Genomic DNA, 21,026 nt, shown 5'->3' with positions numbered 1-21,026 from the left:
CCATTATCCTTATGGCAATATCTAAAGAAGTCTGCCTTCATGCAGGGATCATGTCTGTGCATGAAAATGATGAATGGATGAGAGGGTAAATTACGTTCAAGTATGACGACACTTTCAGCTAAGTGACCTTTTAGCAAAATCCCATTTTGCATGTAACTAACGTTATGAATTTTAAATCACTTTTTAAAAAAGCATTACCTGTAATAAGGCAATGAAGAGGAAGAAGGCATTAGCAGCTCTTCTAATCTGCTCATACAAGAATCGAGGTAGAAACGTCAACACGCTGTACTTGGCCGTACTAGAAGCACAAAGAAAAATGCTACTGTCAGCCACAGATCCAAAATCTACAGAGAAAACGGAAAGTGGTGAGAACTTTACAAGTGGTTTTAAAAATAAAATACTTCAGGGACGCCTGGGTGGCGCAGTTGGTTGGACGACTGCCTTCGACTCAGGGCGTGATCCTGGAGTCCCAGGATCGAGTCCCACATCAGGCTCCCAGCTCCATGGGGAGTCTGCTTCACTCTCTGACCTTCTCCTCGCTCATGCTCTTTCTCACTGTCTCTCTCTCAAATAAAAAAAAAAAATAAAAAATAAATAAAATAAAATACTTCAGAATTTAGGAAAAGAAAATTGTTGTGCTTGCCCTGTCCCATAAAGATTTTGTAAAAGGATGCACGTGACAAGAAAATCTTCTAATGTCATCTTTGTTCTCTGACTTAGATGTATTTACTATTCACACAGTGTAAGCAGAGAGATTTACCTGCCTTCTAGGAGCTACAGTAAACACATCAAGAGTATTCCCCAGGACACCTGGGTGGCTCGGTTGGTTGAGTGTCCAACTCCTGGTTTTGGCTCAGGTCATGATCTCATGGGTAGTGAGATCAAGCTCTGCATGGGGCTCCATGATCAGCAGGGAGTGTGCTTGAGATCCTCTCTCTCTCCCTGTTCCCGCCCTTTCTCTCTCTAAATAAATAATTTTTTAAAAAAGAATATTTGCTAAAGGAAGATATATTTCAAAGATCCCAAATACCACAAAAAACAAGAACACTGAAATAAAGAGTGAGATAGAAACACCAATTGAGCGATTCATACAAGCTAGTAGAATTATTCCAGGGTTTGTGACATGAGACGATTCTTAATATAAAGCCACTGATTTGAGGTAGCTAGTCAAGTCCATAAAGGAAGTTCTGGGTCTCAGGCATGTGCATAACAGGTCAATGATTCCCTCTAGATAGCTACCATGGGTGGTTTTTTTTGTTCAACTACAGTGGAATAAACTCCATTCTCATCACACCCTTCATTTGGCCACCTTTGCTCATGCCTATTTGGAATTTTTTCCCAGTTTTATTGAGAAATAATTGACATACATCACTGCATCACTTCAAGCATACAGCAGGATGTTCTCATTTACATACATAGTGAAATGATTACCACAGCAGGTTCCATGAACATCCATCTTCTCATATGGGTACAAGAAAAAAGGGGGGAAAAATGAACTTTCATAAATACCATAGAGAAGTGCATCTTGTTGTATATCACACTCCTTATATGCATTTATCTTACAATTGGAGGTTGTGCCTTTGCACCACCTTCTCTAATTCCTCCTCCCACCCCAAATTCTGGTAATCACAAGTCTTATCTTTTTCTAGGAGTTTAGATTTGTTTTGTTTCTTTAGATTCCATGTGTGTGAGATCCTAGAACAGGTCTTTCTTTTCTGATTTACTTAGCATGCCTTCAAGGTCTACCCATGTCGCAAACGGTAGGATTCCTTCATTTTCTATGGCTGAGTAATATTCCACTTGATGTATATACCACAACCTCTTCATCCATCAGTGGACACTTGGGCTATTTCCATGTCTTGGTGGTTGTAAACACTGCTGCTATGAACATGGTGGTGGAGATATCCTTTTAAGTTAGTGTTTTTACTTCCTTTGGATATAGTCCCAAAAGTTGAACTGCTGAATCATAGGGTAGTTCTATTTTTTTTTTTTTTGAGGAAACTCCATACCTGTTCCCATAGTGCCTGCACCAGTTTAGAGTCCCACCTTTTCTATCAATGCCAGCTTTTGTTATCTCTTACCTTTTTGATGATGACTATCCAAACCAGGTGTGACATGATAGGACCTTATGGTTTTAATTTGCATTTCTCTAATGACCAGTGATGTTGCTGTACCTGTTGGTTTTTCATGTATCTTCTTTGGATAAATGTCTATTCATGTATTTTGCCCATTTTTTAAAAGATTTTATTTATTTATTTGACAGACAGAGACCACAAGGAGGCAGAGAGGCAGGCAGAGAGAGAGGAGGAAGCAGGCTCCTTGCCAAGCAGAGAGCCCGATGTGGGGCTCGATCCCAGGACTCTGGGATCATGACCTGAGCCAAAGGCAGAGGCTCTAACCCACTGAGCCACCCAGGTGCCCCTATTTTGCCCATTTCTTAATTGGGTTATTGTTTTTTTGCCATTGAGCTGTATGAGTTCTTTATATATATTACATATTAGCCCCCTATCAGATATATGGCTTGCAAATATTTTTCCCATTCCAAAGGTTCTCTTTGCACTTTATATGGTGGTTTCTTTTGGGTGCAGAAGCTTTTTAGTTGAATGTAGTCTCCCTTTTTATTTTGTTGCTCTTGCTTTAGATGTCACATCCAAAAAAACATCACCCAAACTCGTGTCAAGGAGCTTTGTCCCTATGTTTTCTTCCTGGAGTTCCATGGCTTTGGGTCTTATGTTTTAGTCTTTAATCTATTTCAAATTAATTTTTATAAGTGGTGTAAAAAGAGTGGGCCAGTTTCATTTTTTTACATATGGAAATCCAATTACCCCAGCACCATTTATTGAAGAGACTGTCTTTTCTCCCTTGAGGATTTAATTTGTGTTGAATCTATAGATGCTCACATTGCTGCTTCCACCTGGGACATCCTCTCTCATCCACATTGTCTCTCTATAACTAAATGGCCCTTCCCATCTTATTTTCCCATTCAAACTTATATCTTCCATTAAGTTTGATCAAATCACAAAGATTCTTCTTCCTCCAAGCCCACAGGCTGGGGTTTACAACCACCTTATACAGTCTCTGCTTTGTTTTGTATTTTATTTATCTATTCCCAGAATAGATTCTGGGAACATAAAGAATGCTTACTTAAACTTTGTATGTTCCCACCACATAGCAGATAATCAATGAACAATGAAATAATCCGAAGGCATAAATTGAGAAGCTGAAGGGGCAAAATGAACCATTTGTCTTTTGGCTGCTTGAAGATTTATCCATAAGAGTAAACCTGCTTGACTTCTTACTTGCCTTCTGAAAGCAACTCTTAAATGAAATATATTGTAGCAAAGTTATCTAGCAGGTTTCAAATACACAAATTAGAAGCACCAAAATAGAAGAGCCAAGGGTCTTCTTTTGCCCAAGGTATTAAATATACATATTTAAAAAGTATATGAAAACCATTTTTAAGACAGTCCAAATTTAAAAAATTCTGACCTTTGAAGGGATATCTGCTAGAGCCTACTAGAAACTGTGCTTTCATGGAGCCCCTACTCACTTATGTAGCACTCTGAGGTATAGGCTATCACTGTGAAATTTTGCCAGACAGAAGAAACTAGCTCAAAACAAGCTTATTAAAGTGTAGGGTATGACTGACAAATTGAGACCAATTAAATGTAATAAAGAAATGAACACTACAATGTTTATATGAAAACTGTTAAATTTGAGTACAGGCAGAACATGTGAGTAAATTGAGAGTGAGTAAAGTTCACTACTAAAAATTATGTTAGATTTATTTTAAATTAACATAGGAAAACTATCACTTTATGGCCCATAAAAAGAAATTTTGCCTATATTTGATGTATATCTGTAATGTTATTAATTTCATAGTTAAAATTTCAAAAACAGAAAAAAAAGTGTAGGGTATAGAAAATATACCATACTCATGCACATGATAAACTCATGTACAAAGTTCTTTTCATTGCAATTTAGAGGACAAATTCAAACAGAACACCATGCATTCCTTTATGGTGCACTGACCATTGAAATAAAGCAAACAAGATTATCATAAAGGAAACATGAAAATCATATACTCTAAGACTAGAAAGCATCTTATAATATAGTCTGACTATAACATTTGAACCCCAGATTCTATCTGTATGAAACAGACACACATACACTGTTGGCAGATGTCTTTGTGTGAACATTTCCCACTTGAGTCCAGTACTAAGTATACTTAAGGGGAGCCACATGTCTCTGAAATACCATAAAAGTAAATGGTTGGAGCAGAAATAGATCCCATTTATACGAGAAAACCAAAGATAAGACGGGGAAGGAAAGTATACTTTTATTCTAGTTGAAATAGAAAAGTGAGTCTAAAATATTTTCAGACTCAAATAGAATGAGCATAGTCAATAATAGTCAATAATTCAGAGAAACTGACATTCACCTAAGAGATGGCTACTGTGTAGTAGTAAAATAATTATCTTGATATACAACCTGATGTGTCCTGTTACAGATGTTAACACATAAAAGTACAATCAGCTAAAAGCAGCACCCATCAAAATCATCCTACCGGAAGAGTTAAGGGTAGAACTTCTCCAACTTAAGGATGCATACAAATCACCTGGGGAGTCTTGTTAAAATATATTAGTCAGGTCTCCAGAGAAACAGAACCAACAGGAATGTATATACGGAGAGAGAGAATCATTTTAAGGAATTGATTTACACAATTGTGGAGTCTTGCCAAGTCTAAAATCTGCAGAGTGGGCTGGCAGATTGGAGACCCAGGAGAAGATCTCATGTTGTCCTTCAAGTCTGAAGGCTATCAGATGGCAGAATTCCTTCTTGTCCAGGAAGGTCAGACTTTGTTCTATTCAGGCTTTTAACTGACTGAATGAGGCCCACCCACAGTAGAGGGTCATCTGCTGCATCCAAACTCTACCAATTTAAACATTCATCTCATTCAAAAACACCTTCACAGAAACACCTACAATAATGTTTGACCAAACATCTGGGCCCTGTGGCCCAGTGCCCCCAAGCCCCATGGTAGTCAGGTTGCACATGAAATTAATCAGTATGTGCCTATTCTGATTCAGTGGGTCTAGAGTGGGCCTGAGAATTTGATTCAGTTTCTAAAGAGTTCCAAGTGAGACCAATACTGCTGATCCAAGGACCACAGTCTGACCAGCAACCACACTTGAACAGGTAGATTTGTTCAAATCTCCTACATGAAGTCAATCCAGCTGAAGACAGTAAGAAATAAAAAGGATAGAACATTTACCATCCACTGTAGCAGGGGAAAGAACAATCCACAGGGTAAAATGGGTCAGTGAAGGAGATTCCCAACAGAACAGTTTGTTCACCCAGGTGAAGGAGTCACCCCCAAAAGATTCCCACTCAGACCACACGTGTCAGCACTCTTGCCAGGAAGGCTGGTCACAGCAAGGACAGGACCTGGCTGCAAGTGGTTCTAGGTATTTAGTGCATCTTAGAACCTAGCGGATAGGGACAAATGACCAGGAGAAAAACAAGGGTTTCCTGTGGTTTACTCAGATTCTGTCTAAACATGTTAGACTGATGTTTCTTGAAATAGGGTGGCATGAATAAGGAGTTTGTAAAAAATCCAACAAGCCTTCCTTCAACAGATATTTGCTGAGCCCCATCTACGTACTGGGCACTGTACCAGGCACCGCAGGGAACCAAATGGTCAAGGATGCAGACCCTCAAGGGAATTACATTCTAGAGGAAAAATCAGCCTGGAAAAAATATACAACAGGATACATGTGATAAGTTCTGTGGAGGCAAATCAATCAGGGAAGGAGGATGCAGAGGGGGACATGGGTGGGAGGCAGGGGAAGGGGCATGATGTTCTCAATGGCATGATCAGGGAATGTTTCACTGAGAAGGTGATGGGTGTGCTGAGCCCTGGAGGAGATGAATTGGCAAGAACATCTGCTCGGGGACACAGGAAAGAGAGTGAGAGAATAGCAACCACAAATTGCTGCATGGGAGAGCTTGTATTGTTCCTTGGGAGGGGCAGGAAGGGGCCAATGTGGACGGAGCCACATGGAGAAGCATAAAGAGACCAGCATGACCACCTGCTGGCCTTTTCTTCTCAAGAACAGAAAACCTCTGGATTCTAAGACAACAAGATCTGACAACAGCAGCAACCTGGGAACACCATCCCCCGGGGAAATGTGGCTCAGCGGGGTAGAACTCCCCTTAGTTATGTGTATGGTGGGCGCAGTCCTCTTAGACACTCTTAGGATATGGCAAATATGGGAAACAGCTCATACAGAAAATAGGGCTTAGCAGAAATGTGGGTCTGGGGCTACACCTGCCACAAATCACAAAGCACTGTGCAAGTCTTATCTCCAGAATGCAGCACAAACCAAGAACACAGACATGAAGCTCTAGTATGATTTTCTAGCTGCAAGAAAAACCCAAGCTGACAACTGTTCTCCAAAGGCACACCTAAAATGCAGTAAGGGTTCAAAGTGCAACTTCCCCCTATAACGAGCCTCCAACCCCCTCCGGGTGGCTCAGTTGGTTAGGCAACTGCCTTCAGCTCAGGTCATGATCCCAGAGTCCTGGGATCGAGTCCCACATCAGGCTCCCAGCTCCATGGGGAGTCTGCTTCTCCCTCTAACCTTCTCCTCTCTCATGCTCTCGCTCTCTTTCTCTTTCTCTCTCTCTCTCTCAAATAAATAAATAAAATCTTTAAAAATAAAATAAAATAAAATAAGTCTCCTGGGGCACCTGGCTGGCTCAGTGGGTTAAGCCACTGCCTTCGGCTCAGGTCATGATCTCAGAGTCCTGGGATCGAGCCCCGCATTGGGCTCTCTGCTCAGCAGGGAGCCTGCTTCCTCCTCTCTCTCTGCCTGCCTCTCTGCCTGCTTGTGATCTCCGTCTGTCAAATAAATGAATAAAATCTTAAAAAAAAAAAATAAGTCTCCAGAAACCCAGAAATTAAACTAGCTTAACCCTCATCTTTGAAATAAAAAACAGCAAATCCACCTGAGGTACACATACAGCCAAAAGCAAGCATTGTTTCTAGTCTCCTGCATTACACAGACATTACATTCTCTTGCATGTGCCCCATGCACAGTAAATGTTCAATACTGACTGAAAGAGAAGAGGGTCGTTTTAAATAAGTCCACAGGAGGCTGACTGAGCTAAACCAGTGCTCCATGATCATGTTCTGGAAACCTTCCATTCCACCCAGGTCTTGTAAGATGCCATTCACCTTTCTCCTCCCAAAATACTTCCTCAGCAAGGAGCTCTAGATTATTGGAGGTAGATGACAAGAAAACACCGAGTCCTAGGAAAGTTGTTCATATCTACATAAACAGATTAATTCCTTTATCATTTAGTGTATTAAACTAACTCCCAGGAAAGATCAAGAGTGAGTGAGACAATAAATGCAAAGGCCAGCAGACCCCCTGCCATTTCTATTGACGATGGACAACAGGGCACAGCTGGGAGTTACCTCAGAGGACATGTCAATGGACAGCAAAGCCTATGGCCCTCTATGGGGAGCATGGACTCCTGGTGCTTTGCCAACCAACCCTCCCAAATTATATTCTGGGAATCCTCTCCAATATAGAAACTCCTGCAGATAAGGGACGGGATCCCTTCACTAGAAATTTTCACTTCGTTTGCCTGAACTACTGCAATTTAGCCAGTTACCATGAAAGATTAAGAAGCTCACTTGAAAACAATGATATTTTTATTTTCAACACTTTTCCTATTTCTCAGTCTACAGCTGGGGAAAAATACTGCCCCCCTTATAGCTTATTTCCAGAACGCAGTAATTGGACCTAAACCGGTGCTATTAGTAATCTACTTCTTCATAGTACTTTATTATGGCTTACATAGAGCACTTTAGCATATTCTTTAAAATACACATCTAATGAGAAAAGTGAGCTGAGCTCTAATCAATCAACTTACAAATATACATGTGAACATAACTGCACCAATGAGAGATTCCCTTTAATTCCTACTAAATCATGTAAGTGTCCTATTCCTATCATATTTTCAAATCTGTTCTAGTATACATAATGCATTATTCAATAAATAGCTCTGGACACAAAGCATTTATTTCAATACTTCTATGGAAATGTGGACAGGGAAGAAGAGAACAGAGAGACAATAACATTTTGAGCACAAAGCATGCCACCAGGGAAACCTTCCACCTCTTAGACAAGCAGTTCTAAAATGCAAGACACAAAAGAAATAAAAAATAAAAAATAAATAAAATGCAAGACACACTGGGTATTTATGGCTACTATCTTTAATTGTGGCACCTCTGAAAAGCAGGTTTTGTTCAAATGCTTTACAAGAAAACCTGTGAACCTCAGGATATAAAAATCAACTGAAAAGGTATTGTGAGACTCTCATTCAAAGCAAAGCAAAAAAGGAGCATTTCCAATGAGACCCTGTCTTCAATAAAAAGAAACAACCAATATTATGAGGAAGCCTGACCTAAAGGCCAGCAGGTACCAGAGTCACAAGTGCAGCCCAATCCTACCACTGCCCTGGAAACAGAAGAAGCAAAACAGGTCAAAGTCTATTGCATTTAATTATACCTTTGGACCTTCACTCAGAATTTAATATATTCTTTCTAAACACAGGGAAATAAACCCAGTCAAAAGGTTTAAGGCTGTCCTGGGGGCTGACACACTACAAGTCAAACAAGGTGTGACGGGACTTGGAAACAGAGTCATCAAAATCTCATGCTCCAGGGTGGCTGCCCTCAGACAAGAAGGCAGGGGTACTGCTGGCTGCAAAGGCAGACTGAAATTCATCAAAAAACCTCACTTTCCAAGCAGACAGAGCCAGGAATTCCATTAATGAGCCAGATCTACATGGGGTGCTAGCTGAAGCAGACAACATGGGAAACTAGTAGGAGGTGCAGGGTTCACTAGGATGGAATGCACACCAAAAAAATCCATTTAGATCTGGATATAAAACAAAATCTATGAGTCTCCTGTGCTACAGAGTCCAAGAAGTTTATGGATATCAAAACCGCAGGTGAGGGGTATCATTTTTATAATCACACATAACTACTAAACCTTATTCAAATGTTTAATTTTCATTCAAGTTTTTCTGCTAGGGTTTCTGCCCTCCCCAGTATGCATGAGGAACGAAGTATACAGCCCAACTTTTCATAAACTGAACACACCCATGTAGTTGTCTGCTTGAAACTTCACATAGGGACATGAGGAACATAAGATTTTATCTATGGGGCTCTAATAGCAATAAAGGTCTAATATAAAAATACCTGCCCTCTGACTCACAACTGTAAAATGGACACACACATTTATCATCTTCATCTGCTCAGGGACCATAAATTAGTAGAGAAGAAGGTAAAAACATATAGCCACCGTTTGAAAAATGAGGAATGGAATCATCAGCCAAAAAGATTTGTTTTCCCCCTATTTTAGGGGGAACACGTCTCTAAGGCACCTTCTGTATAGGAGCTGCAGCAAGAGAAAATCTCCAGAAGGGACCATCACCTGTGTGAAAGGCCCTGCGCTGAGGGAGAAGATCAGGTCTACTCTCAGAACTGTTTTCTGAGAAGATAAGTCAATCCATTTTTTAAGAGAGTCATTCAGTCCTGGTAAGATCATTGCATGTGTCAAGACTCTCCAGAGAAACAGAACCAATAGAATGTGGATGTGAAGAGAAAGTGAGATTATAAATTGTTCATACAATTATAGATTCTGACAAGTCCCAAGATCTGCAGTCAGCAAGGGAGGGGACCACGTGGTTGTTCCAGTCAAAAGTCAGGAAAAAGCATGCTATCCCAATTCAAAGTCTGTCAGGCAGGAGAGGTTCCCTCTTACTCACCCTTTTTGCTCTATGCAGGCGTTTGACTGACTGGATGAAAACCACTCACATCACAGAGGGCAATCTGCTTTACTCTAGGATTCATATGTTAATACAGCCCAAAAGCATCCTCACAGAAACACCAGAATAATGTTTGACCAAATATCTGGGCCCTCCAGGTCATATACATAAAATGAATGATTGCCATCACTTATCAGACAGGGCAGAGGCAGGCACATGCCAGTGTGTCAGAGGGAACTGATGACAGGAAGAGAGATGTGTTAGCCTACAGAACAGAGGCAGCTCAGGAGGTGGAGACATCAATGATGGAAAAAGGACAGAGGCCAGGAGAGAAAAAAAGGGAACCCAAGCCAGGAGATCAGGGTTAAGAGTCTGGAGAAACTTCAGGAGATAAAATATAAACGGCTAAAAGCAGAGGATTAAGAAAAGCAGCACTAAGGCACCTGGGTGGCTCAGTCATTAAGCATCTGCCTTCAGCTCAGGTCATGATCCCCAGGGTCCCTGCTAGGCCGGAAGCCTACTTCTTCCTCTCCCACTCCCCCTGCTTGTGTTCCTGCTCAAGCTGTCTCTCTCTCTCTAATAAATAAATTATATCTTTTTTTTTTTTTTAAGAAAGAAAAGAAAAGCAACACTATTTTTCTCTCACAAGCCCCTTTCTTCTGGCTGCACAGAAACCTCACACAACCAGACTTCCTACACCCATGACCAGAGAGCCAAAGACCAGGCCCTGGGAAAACACTGAAATCTCAAGGAAGACAGAAAAAAATCCTCCACATACTCACATTCAAAGTCCTTCACCTAAAGTTAAGCTTGCTATCTGATCCATGCTCACAGAGCTCCCCTCAGTCTTCTGTGCTCTTTGTAAAATTACCAGATATGTGCAGAAAGTTCCCATTATGAAAAAAAGATTAAAAAATGAATATGGGGGGGGGGAGAAGAGTAGAGGAAACACAGTGCAGCAAACTTTAAAAAGAATATTTTTTTAAATGCTCACATCCTCAGAGTTATCAGAGGATAATACATTCATATAAAACCAGGATAAGATGCTTTTTTTCTAAAAAAAAGATTTTATTTATTTATCTGACACAGAGAGACACAGAAAGAGAGGGAACACAAGCAGGGGGAGGGGGAGAGGAAGAAGCAGACTCTTCTCTGAGCAAAGAGCCTGATGTGGGGCTCAATCCCAGGACCCTGGGATCATGACCTGAGCTGAAGGCAGACACTTAATGACTGAGCCAACCAGGCACCCCTAAGGTGCTCTTTTTAAAATCCAATAGAATAAAAGAGCTATTAGGAATTAGAAGTACAACAATCTAAGATAATCCAATCATAGAAGTAAAAAGTAAAAGTAAACCTCCCCAAAAAGTAGAACAACAACAACAATAATAAAAGATGAAAAGTAGAAACCTAACAATACTGATATGAGAGTCAATATCTAACCATTAAGAGCTCGACAAAAGTTAGGGAAAGAAAATACTTCCTAAAAATATACAAGAATATTCATCAGAATTCTAAGAAGTTTTCTCATTGAAAGGCTTCACCAAGTACCCAAAACAACAAGAGACTTACACTAAAATTTAAAATTATAGAATATCAAGTATTTTTTTTAAAAATTGCAAGATTAAAAGAACTTACTATAAAGGGAAAAAAAAAATCAATGTTGAACTTAACAAAGAGCTAAAGCAGTACTTCAGATTTCTATACCTAGCCAAACTATCAGGTCATCAAATTTACTTTTCATGTAGGCTTTCTTAGGAAACTGCTTACTGCAAGAAGGCTTCAACAATACTAGACATTAATCAATAAATAAAACACACACAGTATCCCCCCCAAAAAAAAAAACCCAAAAAAATGAAAAACAGGGACTTCAACTCTACAAAAGAGCAAGACAGTTCTAGCATGATCACTTTATAACACATCCATACAACAGCCACTTTACCTTGGAAGAATGTCTCTAGACAAAAAAAAAAAAAAAAAAAATAGAACTGAGACACTATTTTGAGCGATTTCTTTTAAATAGAGAGAGGTTGATAACAGGTGTGATCTGAGGGGAAAAACAAGGATATCCGAAAAAATGTTCTGGTAGAAAAATGAGGCAGAAAAAGCAAGTTACACTAGGAAAGAAACAAACATGACATACCATGTCAGTACCTGGTACTAAAGTCAAGAAATTGAATCTTCATCTATAAGAGAATTCAGAAAGACCATTTCTAAACCTCATTTAGAAATATGATAGAAACCACAAAAGAATTAAACACAGAATGAGTTCAAAGTGGTAGAACAGAATGAAAATGGGAAAGATGTGGTGGGAGGCTACTGATTTTCATGGCAAACTTCCATACTATTTAAACTTTAAACAACTCACATGAATTACTTCAATAATAACTTAATATTTTAAATTAAAATTAGTAAGATCTAGATGTAACTGTCAAGTGACCACCAGTTCTTTTAATTTTAGCTAATTTCAGGAATGACATACATAAGGAGCTGTTTATTAGAACATGAAATTAGGCTAAAGACCTAATTTATTCTTACACTGCTTCCTACCACAAATGTTGTAGTAACCACTCATATCTGTTATTAATCCCTACAGTCACTTCCTTCTGCCAGCAACAACTGGGCATAATGTTAAAACAAGGAAATTCTAATCGATCCAACTTGAATTTAACCAGAAACAAACATCAGTATGACACTCAAAGTATAATACTTTTACAAAGTTGTTTCTTTGGGAAGAGCAATCTGGCTTTCAGCACAAGAGTCTTTACCCTGTAACTTGGCCCACAGGAAAAATGAGAGTAAAGTTCCTTCCCCTTAAATAGAAATCACTTTATGGTGAAGAGTATTAGCTTTTTAAGTTCTCTTGCTTCCTTTAATCGCCTGCCAAATTCCTAGAACATCTTTCTTTCCCCTTTTCATCAAACCACATCCTTTTCCACTTCTGAGCCAACAGCCCAAGGGGTCATCTTCTCTAGCAAGCTTTTCCCTAATAAGTCTACCCAATGCACAATCTGTAATATAGCATTTCAACACTCAGTCTCTCTCCTCAGGAGAGAGGGAAAGCAGGAGCAGGGGCGTGGGGCAAGCAGAAAGAGAAAGCCATTTCTTCTCCTCTTACACACATAGGCACAGAGCTCTGGAGAGCCACATCAAATATTTACTCTCTTTTATTTTTTTATTTTTTTTCCAATTTATTTATTTTCAGAAAAACAGTATTCATTATTTTTTCACCACACCCAGTGCTCCATGCAAGCTGTGCCCTCTATAATACCCACCACCTGGTACCCCAACCTCCCACCCCCCCGCCACTTCAAACCCCTCAGATTGTTTTTCAGAGTCCATAGTCTCTCATGGTTCATCTCCCCTTCCAATTTACCCAAAAGCACATACCCTCCCCAATGTCAAATATTTACTCTCTTAACCACCTCTATGAGGCTTGTAGACAGAGCTCACCTTGCACCTATACTGACAGCATGGCACCCCCTGCTGGCCAGGAATCATAGCAATGTTTTCTGCAATGAAAATTTGCAGAGTGACACCTCGGGGCCAGAAGAAAAGTTCTTCAGTAATTTTCTAAGGTAAATCATCAGAGAAGCAATGTTTAAGAAGAATTTTAAAGCTGTATTTAATTTTAACAATTCATTCTGGTATATTCACTTGTGGACATTTAATGTAAAAACACAATGCACATAGTGGTTGAGTAGCTGGCTCTTGATTTCAGACCATGATCTCATGGGTCATGGGATTGAGCCCTGAGCCAGCTCTGCGCTCAGAGGGGAGTCAGCTTGAAGATTCTTTTCCCCCAACCTCAAATAAATAAATACATCTTTAACACACACACACACACACACACACACACACCCATGGCACCCCCTGCTGGCCAGGCTTTACTACACTATAGTTCATTCCTAAGTAATCATAAAATGTTTTCTTGTCTTTTCATTTGGTTTATTCATTATATACCCACAATTAGATCCAGGCTTCGTGGGGCCTGGATATGATTGTATATAACATGCATACAATTTGAGGATCACATCTTAAGAAAAATACAAAATGACAAAAACAAAATAGAATACTTATTTAGAATGAGGGGAGAAATCACAACATAATTCATAAAACCTGAAATGCACTACATTGCAACTTCCAGAAAACACAGTATTTTTATTATCTACCTGGTATTCTACAATACTCTCTCCCTTGTATTTCTTTATTTCATTTTCTTAGACCATTTTGCTTACAGGACAATTTTGTAATAGTTTTTATTTTATTTTTTTTTTAAAGATTTTACCTATTTATTTGACAGAGAGATCACAAGTAGGCAGAAAGGCAGGCAGAGAGACAGAGGAGGAGGCAGGCTTCCTGAAGCAGAAGCCCAATGCGGGACTCGATCCCAGGACCCCGAGATCATGACCTGAGCCGAAGGCAGCGGCTTAACCCACTGAGCCACCCAGGCGCCCCTGTAATAGTTTTTATAGAAAGATAATTCATTCCTTCCTCTATGGTTGAGAAGTTATTTTTCACTGATCCTTTGATAGTGTTTCTTTCCATTTCACTATTTGTGAACAGCAATAATGTCACAAAATGTTTATGATTGTTGTCGAATTCAAAGAAAATTTACCAAATTTCATTTATGAATGAAACTTAAAATCTAGAAAATTTTTCTACAGACTAGATTCTCGCCCCAAACATTTCAAAACATTGTTCCTGCAAGATGACCCACACACTTTGGTGTAATTCTGATCCTTCTAATTCTACACTGTCCTCCCATAACCCCAGGTGAGGTGGTGGCAGTAAGAGCATTTCTGATACTTACTCCTATGTGGGGACATTAAATAATTCATTCACAAAAGTGACTGCACGCCACATAAATCTATCTCTAAACCAATCAAAACATTATTTCCTACTTTTCTTTCCCCAGATCCCTACAATTCCACTCCAATGCCATCTAATGAAAGAGGAAATGTCATAAAGGGTGAAGTCTGACTGAAAAAAGACAGTGGTCTTACCTTATCAGAGTTGCAATCTATTTCTTATACAAAAATCACTGGCCATGTAAACATATGGTTGGCTCCCTCTCTGGGCCTAGGAATGTCCTGAAGCTTAAGCTCCATTAGCTTCAAATAAATCTGACTCTCCAGATATATACATAACCCAATACAAACATGTAAGCAATCTACACATGGCTATTTAAATAACAACCTATATACCCTTCCATAATTTTCTCCAAGTTTATAAACTCCTACACAGACATGCATTATATCCACACATATACAGTTGCCCATGTTCCACAAAAATGGGACAAGATGCTGTTTTCTGAATTTTGTTTTTTTCAACACTGGAAAATCCCTGCAAGTCAAGGATACGGGTCTAATTCTTTTCTTTTTTTTTTTTTCTTTTTCTTTTTTAGTTTATTTATTTATTTGAGAGAGAGAGAGATCACGGGGCAGTGGAGGGGCAGACGGAGAGAGAGAGAGAATCCCAGGCTGATTCTGTGCAGAGTCTGGAGCTAGACACAGAGCTTGAGCCCACAACCTGAGACCACGACTGGAGCCAAAACCAAGAACCAACTGAACCACTCAGGCATCCCAGCTCTGATTCATTTGTAATGACTATACAATATTCTTCAATTTACTTAATCATTCTATGATGAGCATTTACTTTATTTCCCAGCTTTCATGCCCTAAAATATGTTATAGCAAATAGCCATGTTCACATACCCATGACTGTTGCTAAGTTTACTACTATAAGACTACCTTAAGTGAGATTAAGAATCTAAGGATCACATAGCTTTTAAAATTATTAACCAAAGCCCACACTTGAGATTTCCTAAGTTGCTACCCAATCTGCTTTTTCTGTTCCAAGAGGATCATAAATTTTCAATTTTAATAGATAACAAATTCTTTCCCAAAAGCATTTTAAAAGTTCACATTTCTATCAGCAATATACAGGAATATTCTTTATCTTCATACCCCTGCCAATAACAGGTATCAATAGTCAATTTTACAGCATTCAGACTTCAGTCAAGTAACCTATCACTGTTAGATTTATGTGCATTTCCTCTGTTATAACAAAGTTGAATATATTTTCATACATTTGTGGGCCACATGGCTTTGCTCCATTATCACTTCCTTAAATACTTGGTTGATTTTCCTATTCGTTTGGTGATCTTTTCAATGCGCACTTGTAATAATCCTTGGTATAAATTAACTCTCATTTACATAAAATAGATTTCTAGACCACTCATTTTTATAGTGGGTTATTTAAATGGTATTTCTGACTCACAAAGAAGTATTAGAGAATGCAAATGTTTGTAAAAATTTATAGCACCTTGGTTTAGTATTAAATTCTTCCAGGAAAAAAGAAAAAGAAAGAAATCCTTCCTCACCCTTCCACTGCATACATGTAGTCTCCAAGATTCTCTTTATAGATATTTTTAATATCAGCCTTTAATTTTTGCAATCAGAATTTATTTTTCCATATGATGCAGGAAGGAGATCACTATTGTCTTTATCCTGACAGACAGGCATATTATTCAATAAATGATACCAGCACAATTATTCATACCATCTAATGGAAATACCACTTTGTGCTACACTGGCATGTATTTAGTTCCAGGGGTATCTTTATCAGTTCCCATGCCAGTACCATTTTGATTTATAGTAGTCTGGTATATGTTCTGACATTTTCAAAGGTAACTCCTCCCCTGATATTCTTCTCCAAAATGGTCTTTTTCTCCATGGGAAACTAAAACCACAAAAAGAAATGCATTAGGAAAGATGCAAAAGGAAGAGCATTAGTTTTCCTATCTGTTTTTAAAAATGGTTATTGCAGATTTGAACATGATCACTTGATGAAATAATACAGAGAAAGTGGCTCCATCTTAAATGTCTCTAATGATTTTTTTCAAGTCATACACATACATGCTTTATGCTAGAGCACAAATTCCCAGATGCGGATTTGGTTTCCTGATCTGTTTAAGTCATCATTTTAGGAATTTATACCTGCATTTTTCTGGAATTTTCTTGCATGATTAACAATTCCAATTAGTAGTAATATTTTGGAAGATGGACATTATTATGAGCGAGTGGCAAAAGAGTCACATGATTGTTGTAATAAAACAAAAAGTCAGTGTAAGACTGAGCCACAATATTTATACAATATTATGGCCAATTTCTGAGTCTTGCCAATTTTCAAGTGTAAAGCACATTATGCCATTACTAAGAGAATCCTTTTTATTGAAAGCCAAGGAGATTGTAAGGACAACTGCCAAAGGTTTGAAAGGCAAACATGAATGCATGTGAATTCTCAGAAAAGGAGCAGATAATTTAGTTGGAATAAAAAAAATTCTGGGGGGAGGAGTCAAGATGGCGGAGAAGTAGCAGGCTGAGACTACCTCAGCTAGCAGGAGATCAGCTAGAGAGCTTATCTAAAGATTGCAAACACCTGCAAATCCATCGGCAGATCGAAGAGAAGAAGAACAGCAATTCTAGAAACAGAAAAACAACCACTTTCTGAAAGGTAGGACTGGCGGAGAAGTGAATCCAAAGCGAAGGGAAGATAGACCCCGGGGGGAGGGGCCGGCTCCCGGCAAGCGGCGGAGCAACGGAGCACAAAATCAGGACTTTTAAAAGTCTGTTCCGCTGAGGGACATCGCTCCGGAGGCTAAACCGGGGCGAAGCCCACATGGGGTCGGCGTGACCTCAGGTCCTGCGGGGTCACAGAAGGATCGGGGGTGTCTGAGTGTCGCAGAGCTTGCGGATATTGGAGCGGGAAAGCCGGCTGCAGAGACAGAGCCGACAGTAAGCTCGCAGCTTGGAGTTGCCTTGAACCGGTCGCAAGCTCGGTGAGCTCGGAGCGCGGCCGGAGGTTAGGCAGACGCGAGTTACTAGGAGCTGTTCGCTGAGGGCGCACAGGGGAGCGGGGCCCTGGGCTCTCGGCTCCTCCGGGCCGGAGACCAGGAGGCCGCCATTTGTATTCCCGTCCTCCGGAACTCTACGAAAAGCGCTCAGGGAACAAAAGCTCCTGAAAGCAAACCCTAACGGATCACTCAGCCCGGCCCCTGGGAAGGGCGGTGTAATTCCGCCTGGGGCAAAGACACTTGAGAATCACTACACCAGGCCCCTCCCCCAGAAGATCAACAGGAAATCCAGGCAAGACCAAGTTCACCTACCAAGGAGTGCAGTTTCAATACCAAGGAGAGAGCAGCAGAATTCCAGAGGAGGAGAAAACAAACCACGGAACTCATGGCTTTCTGCCTGTGATTTTTTAGTCTTGCAGTTAATTTAATTTTTTTCTTCTTCATTTTTTTTCTCTTCTTCTGCTAAAATTTTTTATAACTTTTACCCTTTTCTTTTTTAACGTTTTTTAACTAGATTATCTAATATATATATATATTTTTCTTTTTTATACTTTTCTTTATTCATTTTCTTTTTTTTTAATTCTTTTTTTTCTTTTTTTTCTTTCTTTATTTTTGAACCTCTTTTTATCCCCAAATCAGAAGAGATCCTAATCTCTTCAATCTTTTTTTTCTTAATTCTTTTTTAAATTCTTGATTGAATTTTTAATTCAATCTCTTTTTTTTAATTCTTTTTTTCTTTCTTTCTTTTTGAACCTCTTTTTATCCCCAAATCAGAAGAGATCCCAATCAGAAGAGATTGGGAGATCCCAATCAGAAGAGATTGGGAGATCCCAATCAAAGGAAATCCCAATCAGAGGAGATCCCTCACCCAATCGTGAGGGGGAGAAATCCCCCCTCACGATTTGGGATCTCTTCTGATTTGGTTAAAGCATATTTTCCTGGGATTGTTGCCACCCTTTTAGTATTTTACTTGCTCCTTCATATACTCTTAGCTGGACAAAATGACAAGGCGGAAAAATTCACAACAAAAAAAAGAACAAGAGGCAGTACTGAAGGCTAGGGACCTAATCAATACAGACATTGGTAATATGTCAGATCTAGAGTTCAAAATGACAATTCTCAAGGTTATAGCCGGGCTTGAAAAAGGCATGGAAGATATTAGAGAAACACTCTCCAGAGATATAAAAGCCCTTTCTGGAGAAATAAAAGAACTAAAATCTAACCAAGTTGAAATTAAAAAAGCTATTAATGAAGTTCAATCAAAAATGGAGGCTCTCACTGCTAGGATAAATGAGGCAGAAGAAAGAATTAGCGATATAGAAGACCAAATGACAGAGAATAAAGAAGCTGAGCAAAAGAGGGACAAACAGCTACTGGACCATGAGGGGAGAATTCGAGAGATAAGTGACACCATAAGACAAAACAACATTAGAATATTTGGGATTCCAGAAGAAGAAGAAAGAGAGAGGGGAGCAGAAGGTATACTGGAGAGAATTATTGGGGAGAATTTCCCCAATATGGCAAAGGGAACGAGCATCAAAATTCAGGAGGTTCAGAGAACGCCCCTCAAAATCAATAAGAATAGGCCCACACCCCGTCACCTAATAGTAAAATTTACAAGCCTTAGTGACAAAGAGAAAATCCTGAAAGCAGCCCGGGAAAAGAAGTCTGTAACATACAATGGTAAAAGTATTAGATTGGCAGCTGACTTATCCACAGAGACCTGGCAGGCCAGAAAGAGCTGGCATGACATTTTCAGAGCACTAAACGAGAAAAACATGCAGCCAAGAATACTATATCCAGCTAGGCTATCATTGAAAATAGAAGGAGAGATTAAAAGCTTCCAGGACAAACAAAAACTGAAAGAATTTGCAAACACCAAACCAGCGCTACAGGAAACACTGAAAGGGGTCCTCTAAGCAAAGAGAGAGCCTACAAGTGGTAGATCAGAAAGGAACAGAGACAATATACAGTAACAGTCACCTTACAGGCAATACAATGGCACTAAAATCATATCTCTCAATAGTTACCCTGAATGTTAATGGGCTAAATGCCCCAATCAAAAGACACAGGGTATCAGAATGGATAAAAAAACAAAACCCATCTATATGTTGCCTCCAAGAAACTCATTTTAAACCCGAAGACACCTCCAGACTTAAAGTGAGGGGGTGGAAAAGAATTTACCATGCTAATGGACATCAGAAAAAAGCAGGAGTGGCAATCCTTATATCAGATCAATTAGATTTTAAGCCAAAGACTATAATAAGAGATGAGGAAGGACACTATATCATACTCAAAGGATCTGTCCAACAAGAAGATCTAACAATTTTAAATATCTATGCCCCCAACGTGGGCGCAGCAAACTATATAAACCAATTAATAACAAAATCAAAGAAACACATCAACAATAATACAATAATAGTAGGGGACTTTAACACTCCCCTCACTGAAATGGACAGATCATCCAAGCAAAAGATCAACAGGGAAATAAAGGCCTTAAATGATACACTGGATGAGATGGACATCACAGATATATTCAGAACATTTCATCCCAAAGCAACAGAATACACATTCTTCTCTAGTGCACATGGAACATTCTCCAGAATAGATCACATCCTCGGTCCTAAATCAGGACTCAACCGGTATCAAAAGATTGGGATCATTCCCTGCATATTTTCAGACCACAATGCTCTGAAGCTAGAACTCAACCACAAGAGGAAGTTTGGAAGGAACACAAATACATGGAGACTAAACAGCATCCTTCTAAAGAATGAATGGGTCAACCGGGAAATTAAAGAAGAATTGAAAAAAATCATGGAAACAAATGATAATGAAAATACAGCGGTTCAAAATCTGTGGGACACAACAAAGGCAGTCCTGAGAGGAAAATATATAGCGGTACAAGCTTTTCTCAAGAAACAAGAAAGGTCTCAGGTACACAACCTAACCCTACACCTAAAGGAGCTGGAGAAAGAACAAGAAAGAAACCCTAAGCCCAGCAGGAGAAGAGAAATCATAAAGATCAGAACAGAAATCAATGAAATAGAAACCAAAAAAACAATAGAACAAATCAACCAAACTAGGAGCTGGTTCTTTGAAAGAATTGATAAAATTGATAAACCCCTGACCAGACTTATCAAAAAGAAAAGAGAAAGGACCCAAATAAATAAAATCATGAATGAAAGAGGAGAGATCACAACTAACACCAAAGAAATACAAACTATTATAAGAACATACTATGAGCAACTCTACACCAACAAATTTGACAATCTGGAAGAAATGGATGCATTCCTAGAAACATATAAACTCCCAAAATTGAACCAGG

The 21,026-nt window shown here is 39.3% G+C and overlaps 1 protein-coding gene across 1 annotated transcript in view; it reads right to left on the bottom strand.

Moving 5' to 3' along the window:
• Positions 1 to 21,026, bottom strand: part of ATP8A2 (ATPase phospholipid transporting 8A2) — a 617,557-nt gene that overhangs the window by 467,515 nt on the left and 129,016 nt on the right. Inside the window, exon 3 of the mRNA XM_044249456.1 lies at positions 199 to 298. Coding sequence (XP_044105391.1) covers positions 199 to 298 — 100 coding nt within the window. The remainder of the gene's footprint in view (positions 1 to 198; positions 299 to 21,026) is intronic.

Source organism: Neovison vison, chromosome 5 (assembly GCF_020171115.1).
Source record: "Neovison vison isolate M4711 chromosome 5, ASM_NN_V1, whole genome shotgun sequence".
Classification (NCBI taxonomy): domain Eukaryota; kingdom Metazoa; phylum Chordata; class Mammalia; order Carnivora; family Mustelidae; genus Neogale; species Neogale vison.
The sequence above is the reverse complement of the archived record's forward strand: the minus strand, read 5'-3'. Positions and strand labels throughout refer to the sequence as shown.